Source organism: Molossus molossus, unplaced genomic scaffold (assembly GCF_014108415.1).
Source record: "Molossus molossus isolate mMolMol1 unplaced genomic scaffold, mMolMol1.p scaffold_m16_p_8, whole genome shotgun sequence".
Taxonomy (NCBI): Eukaryota; Metazoa; Chordata; class Mammalia; order Chiroptera; family Molossidae; genus Molossus; species Molossus molossus.
The window spans coordinates 53,928,414-53,951,019 of NW_023425402.1; the positions used below are offsets into that span (position 1 = coordinate 53,928,414).

At 35.3% G+C, this 22,606-nt stretch overlaps 1 protein-coding gene across 2 annotated transcripts in view; it reads left to right on the plus strand.

The window, feature by feature from the left end:
• The window catches only part of ASCC3 (activating signal cointegrator 1 complex subunit 3), a 303,300-nt gene that overhangs the window by 182,509 nt on the left and 98,185 nt on the right, over positions 1-22,606 (plus strand). For both annotated transcript variants that reach the window (XM_036248171.1, XM_036248170.1), the window contains 10 exons: positions 1,451-1,676; positions 3,298-3,452; positions 5,515-5,613; positions 6,961-7,129; positions 7,683-7,903; positions 9,791-9,876; positions 11,297-11,463; positions 11,573-11,718; positions 11,846-11,966; positions 14,645-14,787. In XM_036248171.1, coding sequence (XP_036104064.1) covers positions 1,451-1,676; positions 3,298-3,452; positions 5,515-5,613; positions 6,961-7,129; positions 7,683-7,903; positions 9,791-9,876; positions 11,297-11,463; positions 11,573-11,718; positions 11,846-11,966; positions 14,645-14,787 — 1,533 coding nt within the window. The remainder of the gene's footprint in view (positions 1-1,450; positions 1,677-3,297; positions 3,453-5,514; positions 5,614-6,960; positions 7,130-7,682; positions 7,904-9,790; positions 9,877-11,296; positions 11,464-11,572; positions 11,719-11,845; positions 11,967-14,644; positions 14,788-22,606) is intronic.

The following is a 22,606-nucleotide window of genomic DNA, read 5'->3' on the forward strand; positions in this document are numbered from 1 at the left end:
GTACATGTCAAAGACTTTGATCATTATTGCCACACAATTTATATCATTTCAGATAGAATGTCTTGTTAGTATATTGTTACATGGGATTTTTCCTTCCATTTTTTTAGCTTTGAAGAAACAACTATGGGTTCTGAAATTTAAAACAAAAATTATGTATTTTGAAATACAGTGGGGAAATTAGCCTAGCAGTTTTTAACAAGAGTAATGGAATGATAATAAAAAGACCTGTTTGATAAACATAATAATCAAAGTGTTTATTATTATTTCTCATTCCCTGGGCCTAGTAAAGAACCATCCTCTTATTATTAATGGATATCAGAACTGTCCTCCTAGTTCTAAATACCATTTCTGTTCTTAAATTCCTAATACTGAAAAAAAATAGTTGATTTGTCAAAAGACAAATACACATAAAACTAAAATTCGTAACTCTTATGACCATAATTTCAAACTGGATTATCTGCTTCCTATTTAAAATCTTTACTCTTTTTTATCTCCTTTTATGATTTTGGCCAGATTTAACATTCTTCATTTTCAAATACAGATATCATTAGATTTTGTAAGTTGTCTCCAAGTTCACAGTTTTAAAAACAATCTTCAATTTTTAAAAAGTCTATAGTTAATGATAGAGGGAAGAATGCAAAACAAATGGAAACTGTACAGATGGGACAAAAAGTCTTCAATCACTGTAACTTTCTATATGTCTGTTAATGAAGTTATTCTCAGACCACTGAGTTTAGAATCTCGAAATCAATTTGGAATAATTTAGACCTGGCTTTTAATAGATACTCTGATGCCAATCATCTGTGTGAGCTTGGTCAGATTATTAACCTCACCAAGCTTTAGTATCTTTATTTATAAAATCATAATGTCAGGACTGGTCAAATGCAGTTGTTATAAAGAGTTAAATGAGATAATGTATATAAAGCAGCTAACGTATTGCTCAGTTTATAGGGAGTCAGGAATCATTAGCATGGGTAGCTGTATTGATCGATATTTCCTTTGTCACCCTTCTCTCACTAGTTTTTCTCTCGAACTGTATCCCAGCATTTTCCTTAATTTTCTAAATAGCCTTGTAAATTTAATCATCTCACTATACTAGGCTATTATATTCAAGATGGCCTCAACAGCCTCCTAAATGTGTTGCATTCCTTTTGTTTCTTCCTGCTTCGTTCCTATTTAGGGGATGGAGGGTGGAGCTTCCTAAGAACTTGGAAATAAAGCTACTCTCTGAAAGTTAAATAGGATAACATCCACATACATATACAGGAGGTGGTTATTCCTTTGTAGAAATAATAATGGTAATTAGGTGTGTATGAGAACAGACATTGCCCACAATGAAAGGATGCAGCTTGACATACTTCTTTTGAAACTGAGTCTGAATAATAAATATATTGACGGGTTTAAAAGTCCATGTTGCCTAACCACCAGTTTCCGCCTTCTTGTTCTTCAGAATGCAGCTAGAATTGTCCGTGCTCTCTTTGAAATCGCTCTGAGGAAGCGTTGGCCTGCCATGACCTACAAGCTCCTGAACCTTAGTAAAGTCATTGACAAGAGGCTCTGGGGTTGGGCTAGCCCTTTGAGACAGTTTTCAGTTTTACCACCACACATTCTAACAAGACTAGAAGAAAAAAATCTTACTGTGGATAAGCTAAAAGACATGAGGAAAGATGAAATAGGTAAGAAGGAAGCAAAACTGTTTTAATGTGTTCTATGCACATCAAATATTATACTTGATGTAAAAGAAAGGTACTGTAAAACATTCACATTACTCAAAATACATTTTTATCACTTTTATGAAATTTGTTTTGTATTTATCTAAATTCTAACAGAAGCCCTCCAAATTTTATGATGTCACTTGAAAGAATTAGCAGTTAAAATGGAGTGTAAACCGTCACACCCTTGAGTATTTTACAAGTAGAATCTCAGCTGTAAATGATGAGAATTAGTCAGTGAGGTTTACCCTCAATTTATTTCTTCATATTTAATTTATTTCAAATTTTTTATTATGTATATTAGCAGTATTACATTAAAAAATTATGTCTACATTTATTCAAAGTTTCTAAGTGAACTTCATCATTATGCACACATGTATCTTTAAACCCAGTTGTTACCAGTGTTATCAGACCAAATATCATTTGGCCTTCTGTTTGTTTTTTTTCCACATAATATTGAAAAATTTCTACATACATTTTCATGTACCTTAACATTTTTTGGACATGCATATAGTGCATTGAGTAGGTAACATTTAAGATTCTAAATGGGTAGATGTTACATATGAAGGGAGTCAGGCTGAACCAAGATAAGAGGGAGAATTGCTGCTGCAAAAGGCCCAACAGTGTGAAGAAAGGCTGCGATCGATGCTTCACTTGTAGTCAGAAGAATACTCCTAAGACAGAAGGGGAGTATCAACTTACATAGAGAGAAATTGGGGAAATTGAGAGGATTCACATTGGGGTAAATAGTCTATCAAAATAAGGAAGATCACTTTAGTTTCAAATTTGGATAAATACAAAACATTTGATTTATTCATAAATGTGCTTTAAAATTGTATTATGAAGAGCCAAGGAATATTGATACTATAAACTGATATGAAATAGTATTGAGTGTGAATTATAATTTAAAATTTATATGTGTGTGTGTGTGTGTGTGTGTCCTATTTCCACTTTGTTGCTTAGACTAGTGTAGGAAAATGTTTTTAGTACGTGACATCTATTTCTGACTTCCCCCACCCATCCTGAGACTTGCATTTATATCTGTATTTAGAATCTGATCATTTATGAAAATATGTGTAAGTGGTTAAAGTGGTTAATTGTGTGCTAGACTGACCATATTTAATGTTTTATCTTTTTGTGTTTTTGGAAATAGGTATGGATAGATAAGTTGTATTTTGTTATTAAAGCATTTCCCATCATGCGTATGGGTTTCTGAAACAGAACTTGAATAAGTTAAGGGCTGTTTTCAAAAAACATGAAATATTTTTATAATGTGTCATAAACCAACTAGAAGAAAAGAGGAACTGTTTCTAGTATTTTAAACACTATTAAGTCTCAGTAATTTTAAGAACCCTATTAATAGCTGAAGAAACCTTGATACTGGTTTTCAGAGCTATGAATTGCTAATTCAAGTTAACTATTACAAAATATTCAAACATGCCAGGTCAAGAATGTCAACTATTCTACATAGCAAATCATAAAACAAGCAATAAAATCGCCTTCTCTGAAATCCCATTTACAAGTCAGATTATATTGCCTTTATTCAGTCTGGACACATTTCTTCTGTGTGATGTTTTCCTTGCAGGTCACATGCTGCATCATGTGAATATTGGACTCAAGGTCAAACAGTGTGTTCATCAGATTCCTTCTGTTACAATGGAAGCTTCCATTCAGCCCATCACACGGACTGTACTCCGAGTGACGCTCAGTGTCTGTGCTGACTTCACGTGGAATGATCAGGTAGAAGTGGAAAATACCTATCTCAATGTTAAGCAAAAATGTCTCTTCTGCACATTCAACTGTACCTCCTTACATCTTCCCTTATGCATTTAGAAAATTCTCTCAAAAAATATGTATTAAAGATTCATTTAAGGCATTGTAGTAATATTTACTCTCATTCTCAAGAAAAATGTCTGGTATAATATATTAATACGTATACCAGTCAGACTTCTTTAGAACATCTAAGAAACCTAAAATTTCACATTGAACAATCATTTAATGGATTTAACTTCATAGTGACTTTACTTAATTCTGTCTTCTTTCAATTTCTCTGTTATCTTCATTTTTGCCATCTCTAATTACACCATCATTTTAGCCTACCAGAAATTCAAGATTCTCCATGTTGAAGGAGACCTTTTAAAATCCTGATGTTTCTCAAACTATCATTCTCTTCTTTTCTTTACCATTAGACTTGTAGAAAAAGTATTCTACGTTTCCTCCTCATCCTCTGTTTCTTTCCTGCTGAGACTACTACCTCAGTCTAGGATCACCAAAGACTAGCTGGTTGCCATAATAAATGGCTTATTTTTTAGTTACTTTTTTTTTTATCTTCTCTGAACATTCAGTCCCATATATATTCCTTCTTGAAAATGTCCTTCCTTGGCTCCCATCACATTTCTATTTCTGTTTTTACCCCTCCTGTTCTTCCTTCAGTGCCTTGGATGTCATTACATAGATGTGAAGATCCACTATGGATTCTCTTCTTATTCCATCAATATTGTTTTATGGTCTTTGTACAAGTTACTATGCAGAGAGTACAGCAGAGTTATAAACAAATAAGATTCAGTCCTTGCTTTCAAGAAGCCAGTGGGGGAAGACAAGTACATCAGTAATGTAGTATAACAATATTTGCTTTACATTATTACCATAAGGTCTAGTTAAGTATATACAGATACCTTCTGCATTATGTGACATTCGTACATCTTTAATATAAATGAATTTTATTCAGCAACATGCTCTAAAATTACACAACCATATAACCTTTCACTTCTTTAGTTTTCTCATTTGTAAAAATAATAATAATAATCTTTCACAATTTCTGTGAGGCCTTGATGATTTATAATTATATTTAATATTTCTATCAATAAAAATTTTACATTAAATGTAAAATTATAGTTAGCCATAAACTTATATTTCAAGTTTTATATTTAATCAAATGTCTTTGAAATATATAAGTTTCATCTTTTCAGTTTTCTTGTCAGTATTTACAATAAGTCTCCCACAATTTGGTTTAATTCATCAGTAAAATAGAATACTTATGTTTATAGTTAACTCTCTTAGATTGCTGTTTGCTGGAAGAATAAACTAATAAGAATAAATTTATAAGAATAAACATGACTTGTCTCATACTAACTTAAGCAAGAAAATATATTTTATTTCATTTAAAAAAAGAAAAGGTCTGCAGGATGGATGCCATAAGCTGACTGGCTCATGCTAATCAAAATTATTACGGGAAATTGGGGTCACTTTCTCCTGAGTCACTTGAAAGAGAGATGAATACTGAATAAGACTGGGCATTTTTAGGGAAAAAAAGAGGAGGGGATAAATATACAAAAGATGGTATCTATTCAATAGAATATGATTTGTCTATAAAAAGAAATAAAGTACTGATGTATACTACAATATGAACGACCTTGAAAACATTGTAGTAAGTGAAAGAAGCCAGTTACAAATGATCACATATTAACTAATTCCATTTATATGAGATGCCCAGAATAGGCAGATCTATAGAGAAAAAAAGTAGATTGTGGTTTTCAAGGGTTGGAGATTGGGGGATGGAAAAAGACAGGTAGTGACTGCTAATGCGTATAAGTTTTCTGTTTAGGGTGATAAAAATGTTCTAAAATTAGATGATAGAGGTGACAATACAACTTTGTAAATACATTAAAACCATTGAATTCTATAGTTTAAATATAAACTTTGATATAGCAGTAAAGCTCTTAAAAACAATGGGTATGCAAACAACAGTGTATTTCACTTGAGTTATAAGATACATAGTATAAGGATGCTATTTTTCTTCTAGGTCCATGGGACAGTAGGGGAACCCTGGTGGATTTGGGTAGAAGATCCTACAAATGACCATATTTATCATTCGGAGTATTTTCTAGTTCTTAAAAAACAGGTAAATATTTATGTATGGCTAAATTCTTATGTTGCTGTCATAAATAGAAAATATAATCTATTTCTGCTTTTACTTATTTTTCTATAATTTCTAGTGTCACTAAATCTTTTTTATGTTTCTGTGTGATTTTTAAAAAAAACAATAATTACATGGTATATGGGTATATTCAGTGTGATCTTAGTTTGAGAAATTGAATTGTAATCTTTACCATGGTTTAAGTCATGGCTTTCAGAAGAACGGAGTATGTGAAATAGGTGGGATAAATAACATAAAAATAAATTAAAGAGATAAATAATGAGAACTTTAGGTGCTACGTAAACACTATACTAAATAGTTTTAATCCCATTGTGATTTTTTTTTTTTTTAATCTTGAACACAAAGCACTGTTTATTTAAATAAATAGTGGCAAAAAGGATAGGAGTAAAGGGGGAAAAAATGAAAGCCTAAAAAGGCAAGACACACACAGTAGAGGGAGATTCTTAAATGGGTCCATCTAACCACTGCCTTACAAAAGGTAAGTTTCAAATTAACATCTTACAACTCCACTTTTCAGATATAATTAGCAAAACAATAATCATCAAATACGGCATTCCTTTTAAAATTCTCCATAAATCCTAAGGGCAAGACTGAATTTGACGCTAGCATGTCTGATGCTTCATTCCTAATTTCTCTTCTAACCAAAGAGAAAGCAGGCTTCAGGCTGGGAGCCTTGGGTGGGTAGCAGAAGAATGTCATTGCAATGTTTTATTTTCATTGCATTTGTCTTCATAATTACCTTCTATTATGGTAAGTGGTTCTGTTTTTCCACTTAAGGAAGTGATTGAATTATTTATTTATTTATTTATTTATTTATTCATTTATTTATTTAATCTTTATTGTTGAAAGTATTACAGATATGTCCTCCGCCCCCCCGCCCCCCACTGACTCTCTCTTCCCCTCCTCCTCCTTTCCCCACACTATTGTCTGTGTCCATTGGTTATGCATATATGCATATAAGTTCTTTGAATTTAAAGAAAAATATTAAATGAAAGTCATGCCGTTAAGTAATTAAATGAATAAAGTTTGGGAAACTCTGATAAAAAGTCATATTGGTCACTTGTTTATTCATGATGATATGCATTGTAAATAATGTAAATTGAGTATAACTTTCACCTCTGTTATATCAGGTATCCTTACAACCACCCACAAGTTTCTGAAGTACTTGAATATCTCAGAGATTTAGAAATCTAAGATATTTTCTTCACCTCTAGTGCATATTGCCATATATACTGTTGTCTCAACAATAGACAAATAAGAACTTTATGATATTAGAATATCTATATTCATTTTAAACTTTATTTCCATTAGGTCATTAGTAAAGAAGCTCAACTACTGGTATTCACAATCCCTATTTTTGAGCCTTTGCCTTCCCAATACTACATCCGAGCAGTGTCTGATAGATGGTTAGGGGCTGAGGCTGTATGTATTATCAACTTTCAACATCTGATTCTGCCAGAGAGACATCCTCCCCATACAGGTAACATATTAAATTGTAACTTGAATCATTGATGTTCTAAAATTGTTGCTTTAGTTAATGTTGAAACGTGTTTATGCTTTAAAGTTGTTTGAATCTGAATTAAAATCCAACTTATAATAATTCAAATTTATTTTAGTTTCTGTTGGCTAGACCAACAGTTCACTTGACCACTCTAGTTTGGTCAATTGTCTAACAGTCAAAAGTAATTTGTTACAGTAACCATTCTAGTACTGAAGTTTGTGAATAGCTTTCATTTTTCTACAAATTGAACCAGATTTAGTTTTGTTCTATAACATGTATGTTTTTATACACGTCATTCATGTTACTTCCCTGATTGGAAAAGAAAGATACAGCATTGAAGTTGGCTTATGGGGAACTGCCCCAAATAAAGTGTCCAATGGGAAAAAAAGATCTGCAACTAGTATATAAGAATTTATGTTAAGTTTTTATCCCCCTTTAAAGAATTAAGGTTTGAATTTATTCCTAAGATACAGTATCAATATTATGTATATTTTCCAGTTATTGTTTAACAGTACCTGATGTGTCTTTTCAGAATTACTGGATCTTCAGCCTTTACCAATCACAGCTTTGGGGTGTGAAGCATATGAAGCACTGTACAACTTCAGCCACTTTAACCCTGTGCAGACACAAATATTTCATACACTGTATCACACAGACTGCAATGTCCTACTTGGAGCACCCACTGGATCCGGAAAGACTGTTGCAGCTGAATTAGCCATTTTCAGAGTCTTCAATAAGTACCCTACTTCGAAGGTCTGTTTAAAAGAACCACATGCTTACATTCAGTTAGCAAAGGCATTTTATAATCTGCATACCAGCTAGTTCTAAATATACAGGCAGGACTCAATGAGTAGCTTTGTTACTCTCCTAGGAAATTTTTCTGGTTGATGGAGGGGTATTGTATGTGTGTTGGGTTGGGGGAGGATCATTATTCGAATAACTGGTCACAAGAAAATTGACCTTAAATTTGGAGTCCTCTAGTTTGATTTCTAATGTACATATTGGTATTCACATGTCCTTTCCTCATTATAAGATATTTATACTTTGCCCTGGCCGGTTTGGCTCAGCGGTTAGAGCGTCGGCCTGCGGTCTGGAGAGACCCGGGTTCGGTTCCCGCTGGGGGCACGTACCTCGGTTGCAGTTTGTCCCCGGCCCTGGTTGGTCTTGTGGGTGGCAGCCACTCGATGTGTCCCTTCACATCGATGTTTCTCTCTCTCTCTGTTCCTCTCTCTCCCTCCCACTCTACCTGAACAAAAAAAAAAAAAAAAAGATATTTATACTTTATTGGCATTTTCATTGTAAGACACCTAATTCATAGCCATATGTATAAGATATATAATGATTCATAGTACAAAGTCTTTAGCCATGAAGAAAATGCAAATACTTTACCATACAGTTTGATTATGTACAGGAATATAGAGGTAGCTTTTATTCCATTTTTCTCTAAGTGACCATATCATTATGTAATGCAAAATAACATGGCAAGTCAAATAATTATTGATGTCAAGTGTTCTTGAAATACTAACTACTCACAGTTTAAAAACATTATTTTTTAGAAAACTAATTAATATGTCGTGATTGAAATTATGTGCTATTTTTCTGATTTTTTGATTTCAGACATGTTTTAACTCCCTTTTTTAGTGACTTCCAATTAGTGGTTTTTCTTCCCTGCTTAAAGTTTTCCTACTTCTCAGTCTACTATGTGATTATTGATTCATTTGGTAACATGTTAATACACCAATAGAGCTCTACTCTAAATTTGAAACACTTTACAAAAAAAAGAACTACTCTTCAGTGTATAATCTATATTTAAATTTGGATTATTAGGACCAGTTATTAATTCAAAAAATAAAATAAAATGTAACACATAAAACATACATATAACTAACATCTATAAAAATCTACATTAAAATTTAACTAAGCAGATTATTTATCTTACAAATTTCAAAGTTAGTAACTCTTTTTGTGAAAAAGTTACAACTGAGATTACTCTTGATTATGATTCCAGGAAAACCAAATTTTATCCGAACCCTAATTTTCTCTCTGTGATATATTGTCTCAAATTTTTTATTTTTTTACATTATGTTAGAAGATAATTTTATTGTAAAATACTTTTTAAAAAATTACCTTTGGCCCTGGCCAGTTTGGCTCAGTGGTTAGAGCGTCGGCCTGCGGTCCGGAGAGACCCGGGTTCGGTTCACGCTAAGGGCATGTACCTCGGTTGCAGTTTGTCCCCGGCCCTGGTTGGTCGTGCGGGTGGCAGCCACTCGATGTGTCCCTTTCACATTGATGTTTCTCTCTCTCTCTCTCTTCCTCTCTTTCCCTCCCACTCTATCTGTACAAAAAATGGAAAAATGTCCTCGGGTGAGGATAAAAAAAAAAAATTACCTTAGGTGCTTTTTAGAAAATATTTTAACTTTTCTGTCAGTATTTTTGTGATGTATTATAATTCAATCTTTGGATAAATGTAGATTGAGTAACTTAATGACTTTCTCTTGTTAATTTAAAATTTTAGGTCTTTTAGTACTAAAGGACACATTTTAAAAACACACTCATGTTTTGATAAACTTTATGGAGTTTACCTTTATTTGAAATTACTGTCACTATTTTCATGAGAATCTTTTTGCCCCCTGCTTTTAGGCAGTATATATTGCACCCCTAAAAGCCCTAGTACGTGAAAGAATGGATGATTGGAAAATTAGAATAGAAGAAAAACTTGGTAAAAAGTAAGTTCTTATTTTTTTTAAAAGATATGCTTCAAATAATTTAAAGGGACCAACAAATAAAAGATTTGCATAAATATAAGATTTATATAGTTATTTCCATAGTCTTCTATTTAAAGGTATTGTAACTACTACTAAAATGTTATTGATATTCCCATTGTTTTAAGATTGAAAGACAAAATTCTTTTAACTACTTAATATGAATACATTTATTGGCAAGATAATTTTGCAAAAATTTTAAATCTAAAGCATAAGAAAAAAACAATTTTTCATGCCATTCAGAGTAACTCAAAAACTGCTTAGAAGGCATTTTACATGTGAATAATTTACCGAACAATAGAAATTTTTTGAAGGACATGACTTTTTAAACAATATTTAAATATTGCATGAGGTTAGTCATTGCAATATTATTTTTGATAGCAAGATGGCAAGTAACCCAAGTGCGCACTAAATATATTATGGTATATTCACACAGTACAAAATACTGATCACTCTATAAAAGAAAGAGCTGTTAATATTTTGAAGGAATGATCTCTAGAGATACTGTTTAAAATGTTTTAAAGGAATTATTCTACCTTTGTTTTTGAAAAATGGTGAAGATATAAATATGTAGTTACTTCAGAATGAGAACTGGGTGACTGGAGAACAGACATGTTACAGAGACAGTTCACTACATATTCTTTGAGTCGTATGAATATGATACATATTCAAAGTAGTAAATAAAAGTAAAAATGAATAAAAATAAGTAAAAGCTTTGGGAACACTACACTAGGAGTAACTAAGCTTCCCCCTTGTTTTGGTTTTTGAGTGTTGAGATCTGAAAATAGTATACAGTGATTTCCAAAAACTGTGAGTTTGCCTCCAGATTGCCCTGTCTCTCACTATAAATCATGGTCTGCTCAGAATGAGGTAGCACATGAGGCCCCGGCTTTCGCGAAATACTTTGTGTCCTAATATATTTGAATTTGCCTGTAATTTATATAGAAAATTTCAATCTAAGAAATGAAGCATACTCATAATTATATTCTTAATTAATGCCTCCTTTTCGTTTAATGAGGTAACATTTGCCCTCATTGCAAAGGTGTTTATTCCAGCATATGGAGAAGGAGGCGTGAGTTCACCTCTCTAAAATCACGGAGGGCAGGGATGTTGTAAACATAAGAATAGCAAAGTTTGACATGTTTCGTACTGCATAAAAGTTAGATTGTCAGTGTTTTGAATTTGTACGCCCTTCATTTTATGGGAGGAAATCTTAAGAATTCTTAAACCTATTTTGAACTCAACCCACAAAACATTGAAGAAATCAAATGGGAGATAAATTAGTTTTTAGCATTATAAAATTTTATTTTGAAAGATATGTTTTTGCCTTTCCAAGGTCATGTGTTATTGCAAATTTAAATGGATATTTTTTATTCCTCTCCAGAGTTATCGAACTAACAGGGGATGTGACTCCTGATATGAAATCCATTGCCAAAGCCGACCTTATTGTCACCACACCAGAGAAATGGGATGGAGTCAGCAGAAGCTGGCAAAACAGGAACTATGTAAAGCAAGTCACAATCCTCATCATAGATGAGATCCATCTGCTTGGTGGGTACCACTGTTTCTGAAGCCGTTTTACAAACTTGGATTCCTACCTGCATCAGCCAGCATCAGGATTTGTTAAAATGATGTGACGTGCATTGTTCTTATTTTCTAGGGGAGGAAAGAGGCCCTGTTCTAGAAGTCATTGTCTCTCGAACGAATTTCATCTCATCGCACACAGAAAAGCCTGTTAGAATAGTTGGACTATCTACTGCCTTAGCTAATGCCAGAGACCTTGCCGACTGGCTCAATATCCGTCAAGTACGTGGAGGATAGATAAGTCGAGCATTTAATAACGTGGCTCAGATGGCCATATTAAGGAGGCACTATAACATTATAAACTTAAATATAAAAACTGAAAATGGTTTCTCTCTCATTTTTACTCTAGATGGGCTTGTTCAACTTCCGACCATCAGTGCGCCCAGTTCCGCTGGAGGTTCACATTCAGGGTTTCCCGGGTCAACATTACTGTCCTCGTATGGCTAGTATGAATAAGCCTACATTTCAGGGTAAGCTTCAGATCTTAATAATGAATAGCAACCATTTTGTGTGATAGCCGTTAAGTCCATTCTAAGTAACTTGGATTTCTTTGAAAGGGTGATGTTGCTCCAACTTCTACAGATATCTAAAACTATCTCAGCTGTTAAGGAACATAAATCGATGTCAAATTAACTATTGAAAATGAGATTTATAAATGATATTTTTGGTAGAATAAATGTATATGATTTTAAATAGTAATCAAATTCATCTACACATATGTTAAGATGTTTTCTTATGGAAGTAGCTTGAGCAAATGATAAATAGAAGCCACAGTAAAAAACAGAATCACACATCTAAATTTATACCAGAAACCATAAAACTTACAAATCTCAGTACTTTTTTGCTTCTGTTTCTGTGTTTTGTTTTTTGTCTTTTCCTTTCTAACAAGCTGGGCAAGCAGAAAAGATTTAAGAATAACGCTCTTATTTTATAGAAACATGTTTTGCTTAGGCTGCATGAGGAATATTTATGATATCAATTAAAAATAACCTCCAAAATAAATTCTCTAATGTGAACGGCTGTTGATTGTGAGGTGACAGTTGTGAGGTGACTTTTTAGCTGCTGTAATTAGCCTTATGACAGAAGCAAAGTATTGATTGTGAACTAGAGACCAATCTTGGCAGTTCAGATTATTTACACCTCCACAGAAGCATTGTACAAAATCACTAATGAACACTAAATCTGCCGTGCGCTGCTAAGGCACACCTGTTCTTGCAGCAGCAAAAATCCATTAAATGTTGAGGTTTAAAAAAGAGACATTCATTCACGATTATGTGTACAAATGATACCAATATTGTACTAACATGTGTATTTTAAACATTGCATCTCTAATATGATTTATCAAAGTATTGCCATTTATATTCTGTAGTATTCTGATAAACCGTGAATGAGAAATAAGATAAACAAGTTTGCTTTTCATAGATGTATTGTTGAGATTGCTTATATTTATTTAAAGAGTGGCTGATTGCATACCAGTGAAGTATTTTGCATTGTGTAAATCAATAGTAAATAACTGAAACTATTACACTTCTCTAGATACAGTATCAGTACAGCAGCTATCTTTATAAACTATTTAATTATACTCATAGTGGATCACTATGTTTAGTGTTTAGAAATATGATTTTATGATAGCTTTATTTCTCACTATTAGAGTATAAATATAGTCAAAGTCATGTCAACATTTCCATTATAAACCTTATTTCTTAGCCCATAACAGAGATTCTACAGCTCACATTTGCAACAAGAAATTACAAGCAGGTTGGACTTTCTTGTATAAAAATTTAAAATATCTCTGACTATTTTAAGAGAGCTAGGTAGACAGAAGTATTTATTCTCCTTATGCCATTTTACCAGTATTTTGGAGCTTATCTTCAGCAAAGAAACCTCACTTTCAATAGGTAAAATGATGTATGTGGCCCTTTAAGTTATTTTTTTTAAACTTAAGACCCAGTTTTCAAACTAATCATCTCATTTGTGTGTGTCAGCTCCCTACGTGCCATCACACAGACGTGGATTCAGGCATGGTGTTCTCTTCAGCTCTCTTCTGCATTCACTTATCTTCCTACTTGAAACCTTGCAAGTTTTTAGGAAAACATTCTTCTGGCTTATCTCTTGCCAGTTCATCGATACAAAACTAAAAGGAAATTTTTGTAGCTTTTCTTAGAGTGTTTTCATCACCTTGCAGGACTTGGCTTTCTCTGCATCCTAGGACCAATTAACTCTGTAATATCATTTTTTAGGCAAGCACAAACCCAGCTCAGAAATTACAAACGCAACCTAAGATTTAGTCTTCAAGTACAGCTATTAATGGAGAGTCACAGCTTTCTTTTTTTTTATCCTCACCTGAGGACATTTTTTCCAGTTTTTGTTCAGATAGAGTGAGAAGGAGAGAGAGGAAGAGAAAGAGAGAGAGAGACATCCATGTGAAAGGGACACATCGAGTAGTTGCCACCCACATGACCCAACTAGGGCCGGGGACAAACTGCAACCAAGGTACGTGACCTTAGCGAGAACCGAACCCAGGTCTCTCTAGAACACAGGCCGACGCTCTAACCACTGAGCAAACCAGCCAGGGCGAGAGAGAGTCTCAGCTTTTTTTTTTTTTTTAATCCTCACCCAAGGACATTTTTCCATTTTTTGTTCAGATAGAGCAGGAGGAAGAGAGAGAGAGAGAGAAACATCGACGCGAAAGGGACATATCGAGCGGCTGCCACCCACATGACCCAACCAGGGCCAGGGACAAACTGCAACCGAGGTACATGCCCTTAGCGGGAACCGAACCGGGGTCTCTCTGGACCACAGGCCGACGCTCCAACCACTGAGCCAAACTGGCCAGGGCGAGAGTCTCAGCTTTTAAGTGTCTCCTCCCTCGGCAGCTCAGAACAGAATTGGGAGCCAACAAGTTACCTGTTCCCTGCCCCAGGGAATGTGTCTGCTACCTTATGGCTAGCTACCTTCCTTTGACTGTCCTTCCTCAACTATGCTGCCAGTGTATCCAGTACCTCAAATAATGCTGGACTTCACGCCCAAACTAAGACTTCGCTTAAAACATTTACAACATTAGTTTTCCTGTATCCTCTAATAGTCTCATAAATTCAGATTTTGGTGTGTGTGGCTTACCATTTTGTTTTCCACAACTTGTCAACAGCAATTAGAAGCCATTCTCCAGCCAAACCTGTCTTGATATTTGTCTCATCGAGACGTCAAACTCGTCTTACTGCGTTGGAATTAATAGCCTTTCTGGCTACTGAAGAAGATCCAAAGCAGTGGCTGAATATGGATGAAAGAGAGGTAAGCAGTGCCTTTTATTTCTACTTCATATACCTGCCAAATTAGTTTGTATTGTAGTATAATAGAAATGACATATTTAATTATGTTTAGTTTTAATCTATACTAAAATTGTAGTGTAACATTATAGGAAAAAAATTTTTTTAAAGAAAGACAAAATGCCTAATACTACCACCTTAACACTATTAATATTTTTATATCTTTTCTTTCAGTATTTTTTCACTACATTTTTTGTATTTACATTTATCCCTGTAGTTTTTCTCTTTAACATCATCACCTGTATATTTTAATATTAAACTATGTTTTCATAATATTTGAGTGATTACTGGCCCTCAAGAAACTCATCAATTTTAGAAGATTAAAAAATATAGAAAACACTAAGTATTTAAAAGTTAAAAAGGTGTGCCCTGGCCACTTTTGCTTAGTGGTTAGAGCATTGACCTGCAGACCAACAAGTCACGGGTTCAATTCCAGTCAAGGGCATGTACCTCAGTTGCAGTTCGGTCCCCAGCCCTGGTTGTGGTCGTGCGGGAGGCAACCAGTCGATGTGTGTCTCTCACATAGATGTTTCTCTCGTGCTCTCTCTCTTTCTCTCCCTCCCTCCCTCCTCCTCACACTATCTGAACATAAATGGAAAAATATCCTCAGGTGAGGATAATTTTTTGAAAAGCTGTTATCATTTAACCAAGTAATAACCACAATTAAAACGTTTATATCTACATACTTATATTCATTATGTGGCTATTCCATTGTCTTTTTCTGCTATAATTAAATAATTATGCATCTTTATTATTATAACGTGTTTTTTTAACCTAGAATTATTTCTTTTGTATAGAATTCTAAATTTAAAATTAATGGGTCAAATAAAATAAACATTTTTATAATTTTCATAAACACTGCTAATTACTTTCCAAAAGGGCTATACTATTTAATGTTATCACCATTGATGTATGAATTATCAGCAGTGTCTGAGAGTGACAGTTTTACCTCGTCTTCATTAGTTGTAACTAACTGATATATTATAGATAAAATTTTCCTTATTTTAATGCTTTAATATGTGCCTTGATTTTTGTGTACTTGAACATTTTTTTCATGTTTACTATTCACCTACTTTTTCCCTTTTTTGTCTCTTCAGTCCTCTGGGCTTTATCGGTTGCAGAACAGGTTTTTTCTTATAAATCTGTGTGAGAGCATTAGCAGATTAAAAAAACAACAACACATAACACACATCTAAAACTTTATATATCACTTTTCCCCACATATATTTATTACTATATGTACATATTAATCTTTCATCTGCTTTATTAGTTAATTTTGCTTGTTTTTCCTCCCTCCATAAATTTATATAGAGTAAATTGTCTTTGTTATACTTTTCCAAGTTAAAAAATATGTACTTTCCTAGTTGGAGTTATGATGAAAAAGTAAATGAAATCAATAGTAAAATTGTTGTATCATCTCTCTTCTTCCTCCAATGTCTCACCTTTTTTATTTCATTCAGCCTGGAAACAGTAAAAACAATGTTCTAACTCACTAGTATCCAGTTTCAACTCTGCATTTTCTCTCCTTCTACTTTTCATGACTTCTTCAGGGTTAGTAGACCTGGGGATGGTACTATATGTATTACAGAAATACCTTACCTAATAATAGTTAATTAATATTTTTAAATGTTCTTGTGTAGGACCACAGATGTAGCAGACCTCAGAATTGGCTTCATATAAAATGTCACATGACTCCTTGAAGTAGAGTGAAAGCTATCTTTTATCTTTCAAGTTACATCATTACTTTTTTAATGTTACTTGTATATGTGTACCAAATATTTTTTAAGATAATAATTCAAGATCAGAATAATTTTTCAAGAAGTTTCTTGTCCTGTATTATTTAATTAGCATGCCCAAATAATCACCCCATTGTGTTTAAACATCTTGACTTAGGAGGCAAATAGATATGAAAAAGTAGATATGTGGAATAATGACAGTTTAGTTTATGTGCAGCATCGATCTAAGCTTAATTTTTTTCTCTTTTGTTACACTCCTAAAAGTGTTCCAAATGGAAACTTTTCTTTGATGTCAAGGTACAAAGTACATACCTACTGAACACATTTTGGGATATTGGCTCAAAGTACATATATAGGGCTGTGCGTTTCGCACATATGTGACTCACATTAACCTCAAATGTGAACCTCATGTGCTCTTCCCAGGTACAGTACAACCGTACTGTATTTTTTTTTTATTTTAATGTGTGAGACCTAAGGAACTATGGACAGCTCATCCATTGTATAAAGTTACTTCTCTGTTTTGTATTTTTTGCCAGCACAAGAAATTCTCATAAGGGCTAACAAGAAACCATAGAACTTACTTGCATGGTTTCTGCTGTTCTGTAGTTTCATTGCTGAAATAGGACAGCTAGAAATTGTCATTTCGTTTCACCAAGCCCATTTCAAGACCAAGACAACCCAGGCTTTGTTTTATTCCTGCCTCTAAAAGCAATTACCTTTCAAATAAAAATTTCAGAGGGTTTGCAACTGATTGCTATGCAAAATCAATCTGATTTTACCAAAATCTATTATAAATCAGGTATTTTCGTTGTGAGTCCCCTAAAACAGGAGGACTTTTTAACCCTTTAATCTTTGTAAGAGTTATTTTCCATAATATCTAGAGCTAGAAGCTTAGTGCTGTTTCTGTTGCTGCTCGTTGTGCCATGTCAGGTTGGTGTTCTGTGGCAGGACATGGGTAACTGGGTAAGACTCCACTGTTGACAGCTTGAGCTTCCAAAGGAGGCAGGGTAAGCACAGGAGCAACTATCTGGCAGCTGTGGCACAGGGGGCCTGTGGAATAGGGCAGCATCAAAATAATTCTGCACTAATCATCAGAGATGCAAATTAAAATAACTATGAGACATCACCTCACACCTGCTAGAATGGCTTCCATCTACAAATCCTCAAACAAGTGCTGGCAAGAATGTGGAGAAAAGGGGACTGTAGTACACTGCTGGTGGGAATGCAGACTGGCGCAGCCACTATGGAAAACAATATGGTGTTTCTTCAAAAAATTAAAAATGGAACTGCCATTTGACCCAGTGATCCCATTTCTCAGAATATATCCCAAGAAGCTTGAAACACTAATCAGAAAGAATATATGCACCCCTATGTTCATAGCAGCACTATTTACAATTGCTAAGATCTAGAAACAATGCCATCAGTAGATGAGTGGATTAAAAAACTGTGGTACATATACACAAAGAAGTACTATGCAGCTATAAGAAAGAAAGATCTCTTACCCTTTGAGACAACATGGAGGGACCTGGAAAGTATTATACTGAGTGAAATAAGCCAGTCAGAGAAAGACAAGTACCACATGATTCAATTACTTATGAAATATAATGAACAAAATAATGATCAAAATAGATCCAGAAACATGGCAGTAGGGAACAGACTGACAAACCTCAGAGGGAAGGGGGTAGAGGTGGGGCAGGAAGAGATCAACCAAAAAAGTTATATGCATATATGCATAACCAACGCACACAGACAATAGTGTGAGGAAGGCAGGAGACAGGGAGGAGAAGGGAGGAAGGGGTATGGGGATGAGAAGGTGGGACATCTGTAATACTTTCAACAATAAAGATGTAAATAAATAAATATTTTTAAATTCTGCAATTGAATGGCATTGAGTCAGGAAATAACTCTAGATATGGAGGTGGAAGGGAAGGGGAGAAAAGAAAGCTAGAGCAGACATGAAGAAGATGGAGAGAAAGAATATAGGTGTGCTAATTTATTTCTTAGCAAAAGCAAGACAGGTTATTCATCTGTCTTTTTAACCCAGTCAAGTTTCAAAGTAAAGTATTAGGAAAGGCCACCTCATTGATGTGAAATCATACTGCATCATGAGGAAACCACAAAAGTTTTCCCTTTCATATTTGCCATCATGAAGTAATTGCATCATATTTGCAATTACGTCTTGCTGTGATTGTGAAGTTCATAGGCATATGTTGTCGTGTCACGTGGATTTTGTTTGACATCCACCACTTCCCCCATTAACCTCACACTGTTGTTGGGTTTTCTGCATCACTCTCTCAAGCTTCAAGTTCAAGACAGAAACATCGGAATGCCTGAGCTTCAGTCTCTAGTATGCAGCAGAAGTATGGAGTATCTTCCCTCTTTGACCTTTCTTGTAGGAGGAAATGTTCAAATACTAGCTATTTATGAACAGGAAAGGCCCACTACATCATTCTCTCCATAACTACACTTCAAAATATTTTTTTAAAGGAATTTCTCCTAGCAATACAATTCTCATTCAAATATCCCAGATTCACTCATCTTTCCCCAGGGGAAACACCTAAAAATGTCACCATTGACTCCATTAGTCCTAGATTGCTTGGGTATACCCGGTCACCCTCTGGTTCTTTTGCAGTCTTGTCTCAATATTCTTTTTCTAGCCAGTGGACTATGTCATAAAGTTACCCACAATCAACACATTCTGTATTCAACAGTGGAGGAAGGGGAAGGGAAAGAGAAACAAAGTTAGTTCAAATATGGAAGATAAGTTATTTAAAATGTGTTAGTGCGTATATGAGCTAGCAAGGAAACAGGCAGAGGCCGCAGGATTTGTTTCTGCAACTGATCGGGATCAAACCAATATTTGTGATTTATTTCCTCTACCATCCATCACCTTTACACTTCATTTAGCAGCCCCTAAGCTAATTAATATTCTTCAGTGAAGTAACTGAAACCCACATTCCTGAAACATTGGAAACTGGATTTTTATATAAGCTTAAAATATACAACTTCACTTTGATTAGTTTTTCTAGTGGATACAGTAGTGTGAGAAGATTTCTGTGGAGTCTCCACATTTTTACCTCCGCTTACTGTATAGCGACAGCCCAATTTGTACATCAGGATCAGTCACCTAAATTACACTACAACTACATTTTGCTTGTTCACCCCATAGCATGAGAGCCCCAAATGGCCACGTGGCTTGTTTTAGAGCATACACCTTATCTTGCAAGATAGCATCCCATCCTTGCCCACATAATGTATCTCAGCTGCCAGTCTGTCATCAATCTATAAAGCCAGCTCTTTCTTGGGAATGAGGGACAGACCAGCAAATCCCATACCACCCACTGTCTTAATCTTTCTCTATGAAGTGAATTCTGAAGTGAAAAACATTGTTATGCAGTATATCTTAATAATGTGTAAGACATTCAGTAGTCCTACTTGAAGTTACTGGGAAAAGAGAATCAAAATCCAAAGTGTTCGTAGTTAGATATCATCTCAAGTAAATGTCCCCTCTGTGACCAAAAGGGTCAAATATAATCTTCCTACCACCAGGTAGGTATCTGGTCCCATGCGTGAGGCATTTGATAACGGGCCAGGGTTGTTTGCATGGGTGGCATGTTGAGGCACTGAGCATTGGCAGCGGCTGGGCCTACCTGCGGAAGTGCAAGTCCACATTCGCCCCGTGCAGTCGCCATGTCCTCCGTCACGGCACCACTCCGTACGTGAACCCACAGCACAAACACAGGCCTGGCAGTGCGGCCGTCCGATGTCCTCGGAGGTGGCCATTCGCCCACTTGACTGTTCCCAGCATTTTCCACACTGCTGTTAACTTTTTGGTAAACATCTTGTGAGATACAGCTAGTCTTTTATTCTGGGGCCAGTATAAAGGTTCGTCCACACGAAACTTCTGCCTTTGTCACCACCTGTCCTCAGGTAGCACTCTTCCAAGCTTCTGACAGGGAAATGCTTGGCATTCAGCTTTTATTCCTGTCCTTCAAGTCTCCCTTGGAAGGAGCAGTGGCGCCACGTCTGTGCACTGCACGTGGTGCTGCCATCTTAGTCAAAGCTATTTGTAACTTGTGATTTTTTTTCTCAGTCAACTTGACATAAGAAATATCCCATGGAACCCAGCCATTGTGGCTCAGTGGTTGAGCATCGACTCATGCACCAAGAGGTTGCCGGTTCAATTCCCCAGAGAGGGCATGCAGGAGGCAGCCAATCGATGTTCTCTCTCATCGATGCTTCTATCTCTGCCTCCCTCTCCCTTCCTCTCTCTCTTTAAAATCAATAAAGAAAAAAATAATTAAAGAAATACCCCATGGGGCCCAGGTAGGTTGAAGTAGGCATAGTATGTCAGGAATAGACACACACATGGAGTGTTCATGAATTACCTTTGATGATGTCCTTTTATTTCTACTAATGATGCCCTACTACTAGACATACCTAAATATATAACTGCATAGATCAGATAGCATCCATTTATGGTCAGCAGCTTCAGTTGCAAGGTTACTTGGTATCACAGAGTCAGGCATCCTTTTTCTCCCCTACTCAAAAATACCCATAAAATAATTCTCTAACCTAAATCAAAACGTAACTCTTACCAGAATGTATAAAGTATTCATTTATTGAATGTCTACAACTGATTCATTTCTCAAGGAGCTTAAATAAAGAAGATACAAATTGTAGTGTGTGTGTGTGTGTGTGTGTGTGTGTGTAAAATTAAACAAATAATATCAAATTATGAAAATTGCTATGAAAGAAGCCAATAAGAAATAAAATAGAATTAGGGGATAGGCAGCTTCTCTAAACAGAATGATGGTCAGAGAAGACTTTTCTAAGGAGGTGACATTTTGAGCTGAGAATCAAAGGATGAGAACAGGCTAGCTGCACCAGGAGAGAGGATAGAGCATTTCAGGTGAAGGGGAGAGCGTGTAAAAAGGAACTGAGAAGATGGGCCCGCTGGAGCAGCATAAGCTTGAAGGAAAGTGGACAGGTTAAGCCTGAGACCCAGCTCATGCAGGGTCTTAGACCCACAGATAAAGAGCTTGAATTTTAGTTCTAAATACTACAGAAATGGGTTCATTGACTCATTTATTAAACAGACATTTAGTGAGCTCCTTCTGTGTGTTAGGTAAGGTTCTTGCCCTTATGGAACTAACATTCTGGTTTTGATATGATAGATAATAAGCAAATATGTCAAATTGTGATAACTCATACAGAAAAAATAAGCAGGGTCAAGAGAAAGGGAGTGCTGAGAGGGGTAGCAGAATGCTGTGCATTGATGTAAGTAGAGAATGCGTCTGACCAGGGCATCTTTGAACAGAGAACTGGAAGAAGCAAACCAAGTGGATATCTATGGGCAGGGTGTCCAGAGCATTAAACGGTTGGAGGCTAGACAAGTTGCATATCCCAATTTACATTTTAAGATCACTTTTGCTGTTTAGTGGAAAACAGATTGAAAGGATGTGAGCATAGAATTGATGGTGATGACAGTGCGGATGAGAAGATGAGTTTTGGGCTATGCTCAATAGTACTGTCTGACAAATAAGGAATGGAGATTGAGAACAAGAAAGCAATCGAGAATGGCTGCCCAGTTATTAACTCTAAACATCTGAGTAAATAACGGTATTGTTTATTAAAATGGGGGAGCGCTCAGAGGATAGGGTAGAAAGGAAGGAGGAGACATATTTGCGTTTTATTTTTAGAAGTTGTATTTTGGAAGTGTGAATTTGTATGTCCAAGATTTTCAAGTGGAGAGTTCAAGACCATTAGATGTAGGAAGTCTGTAAAACCCACAGAGGATGTGAGATGAACTTGTAAACTTTAGAGCATCACAACAGAAGGAGACTTTATTTTTGTTATTTTTTAATTGAATGTTTTGAGGTGACTTTGGTTCACAAAACCAGTATACACTCAACAAAACATTATTTGCACACTGCATCGTGCACCCATCATCCAAAGCACAGTCTTTTTCTATCCCTATTCATCCCCTCCTTTGCCCAACTCCCCGTACTCCCACCTCCCTTCCCTCTGGCTATCACCACCCTGGAT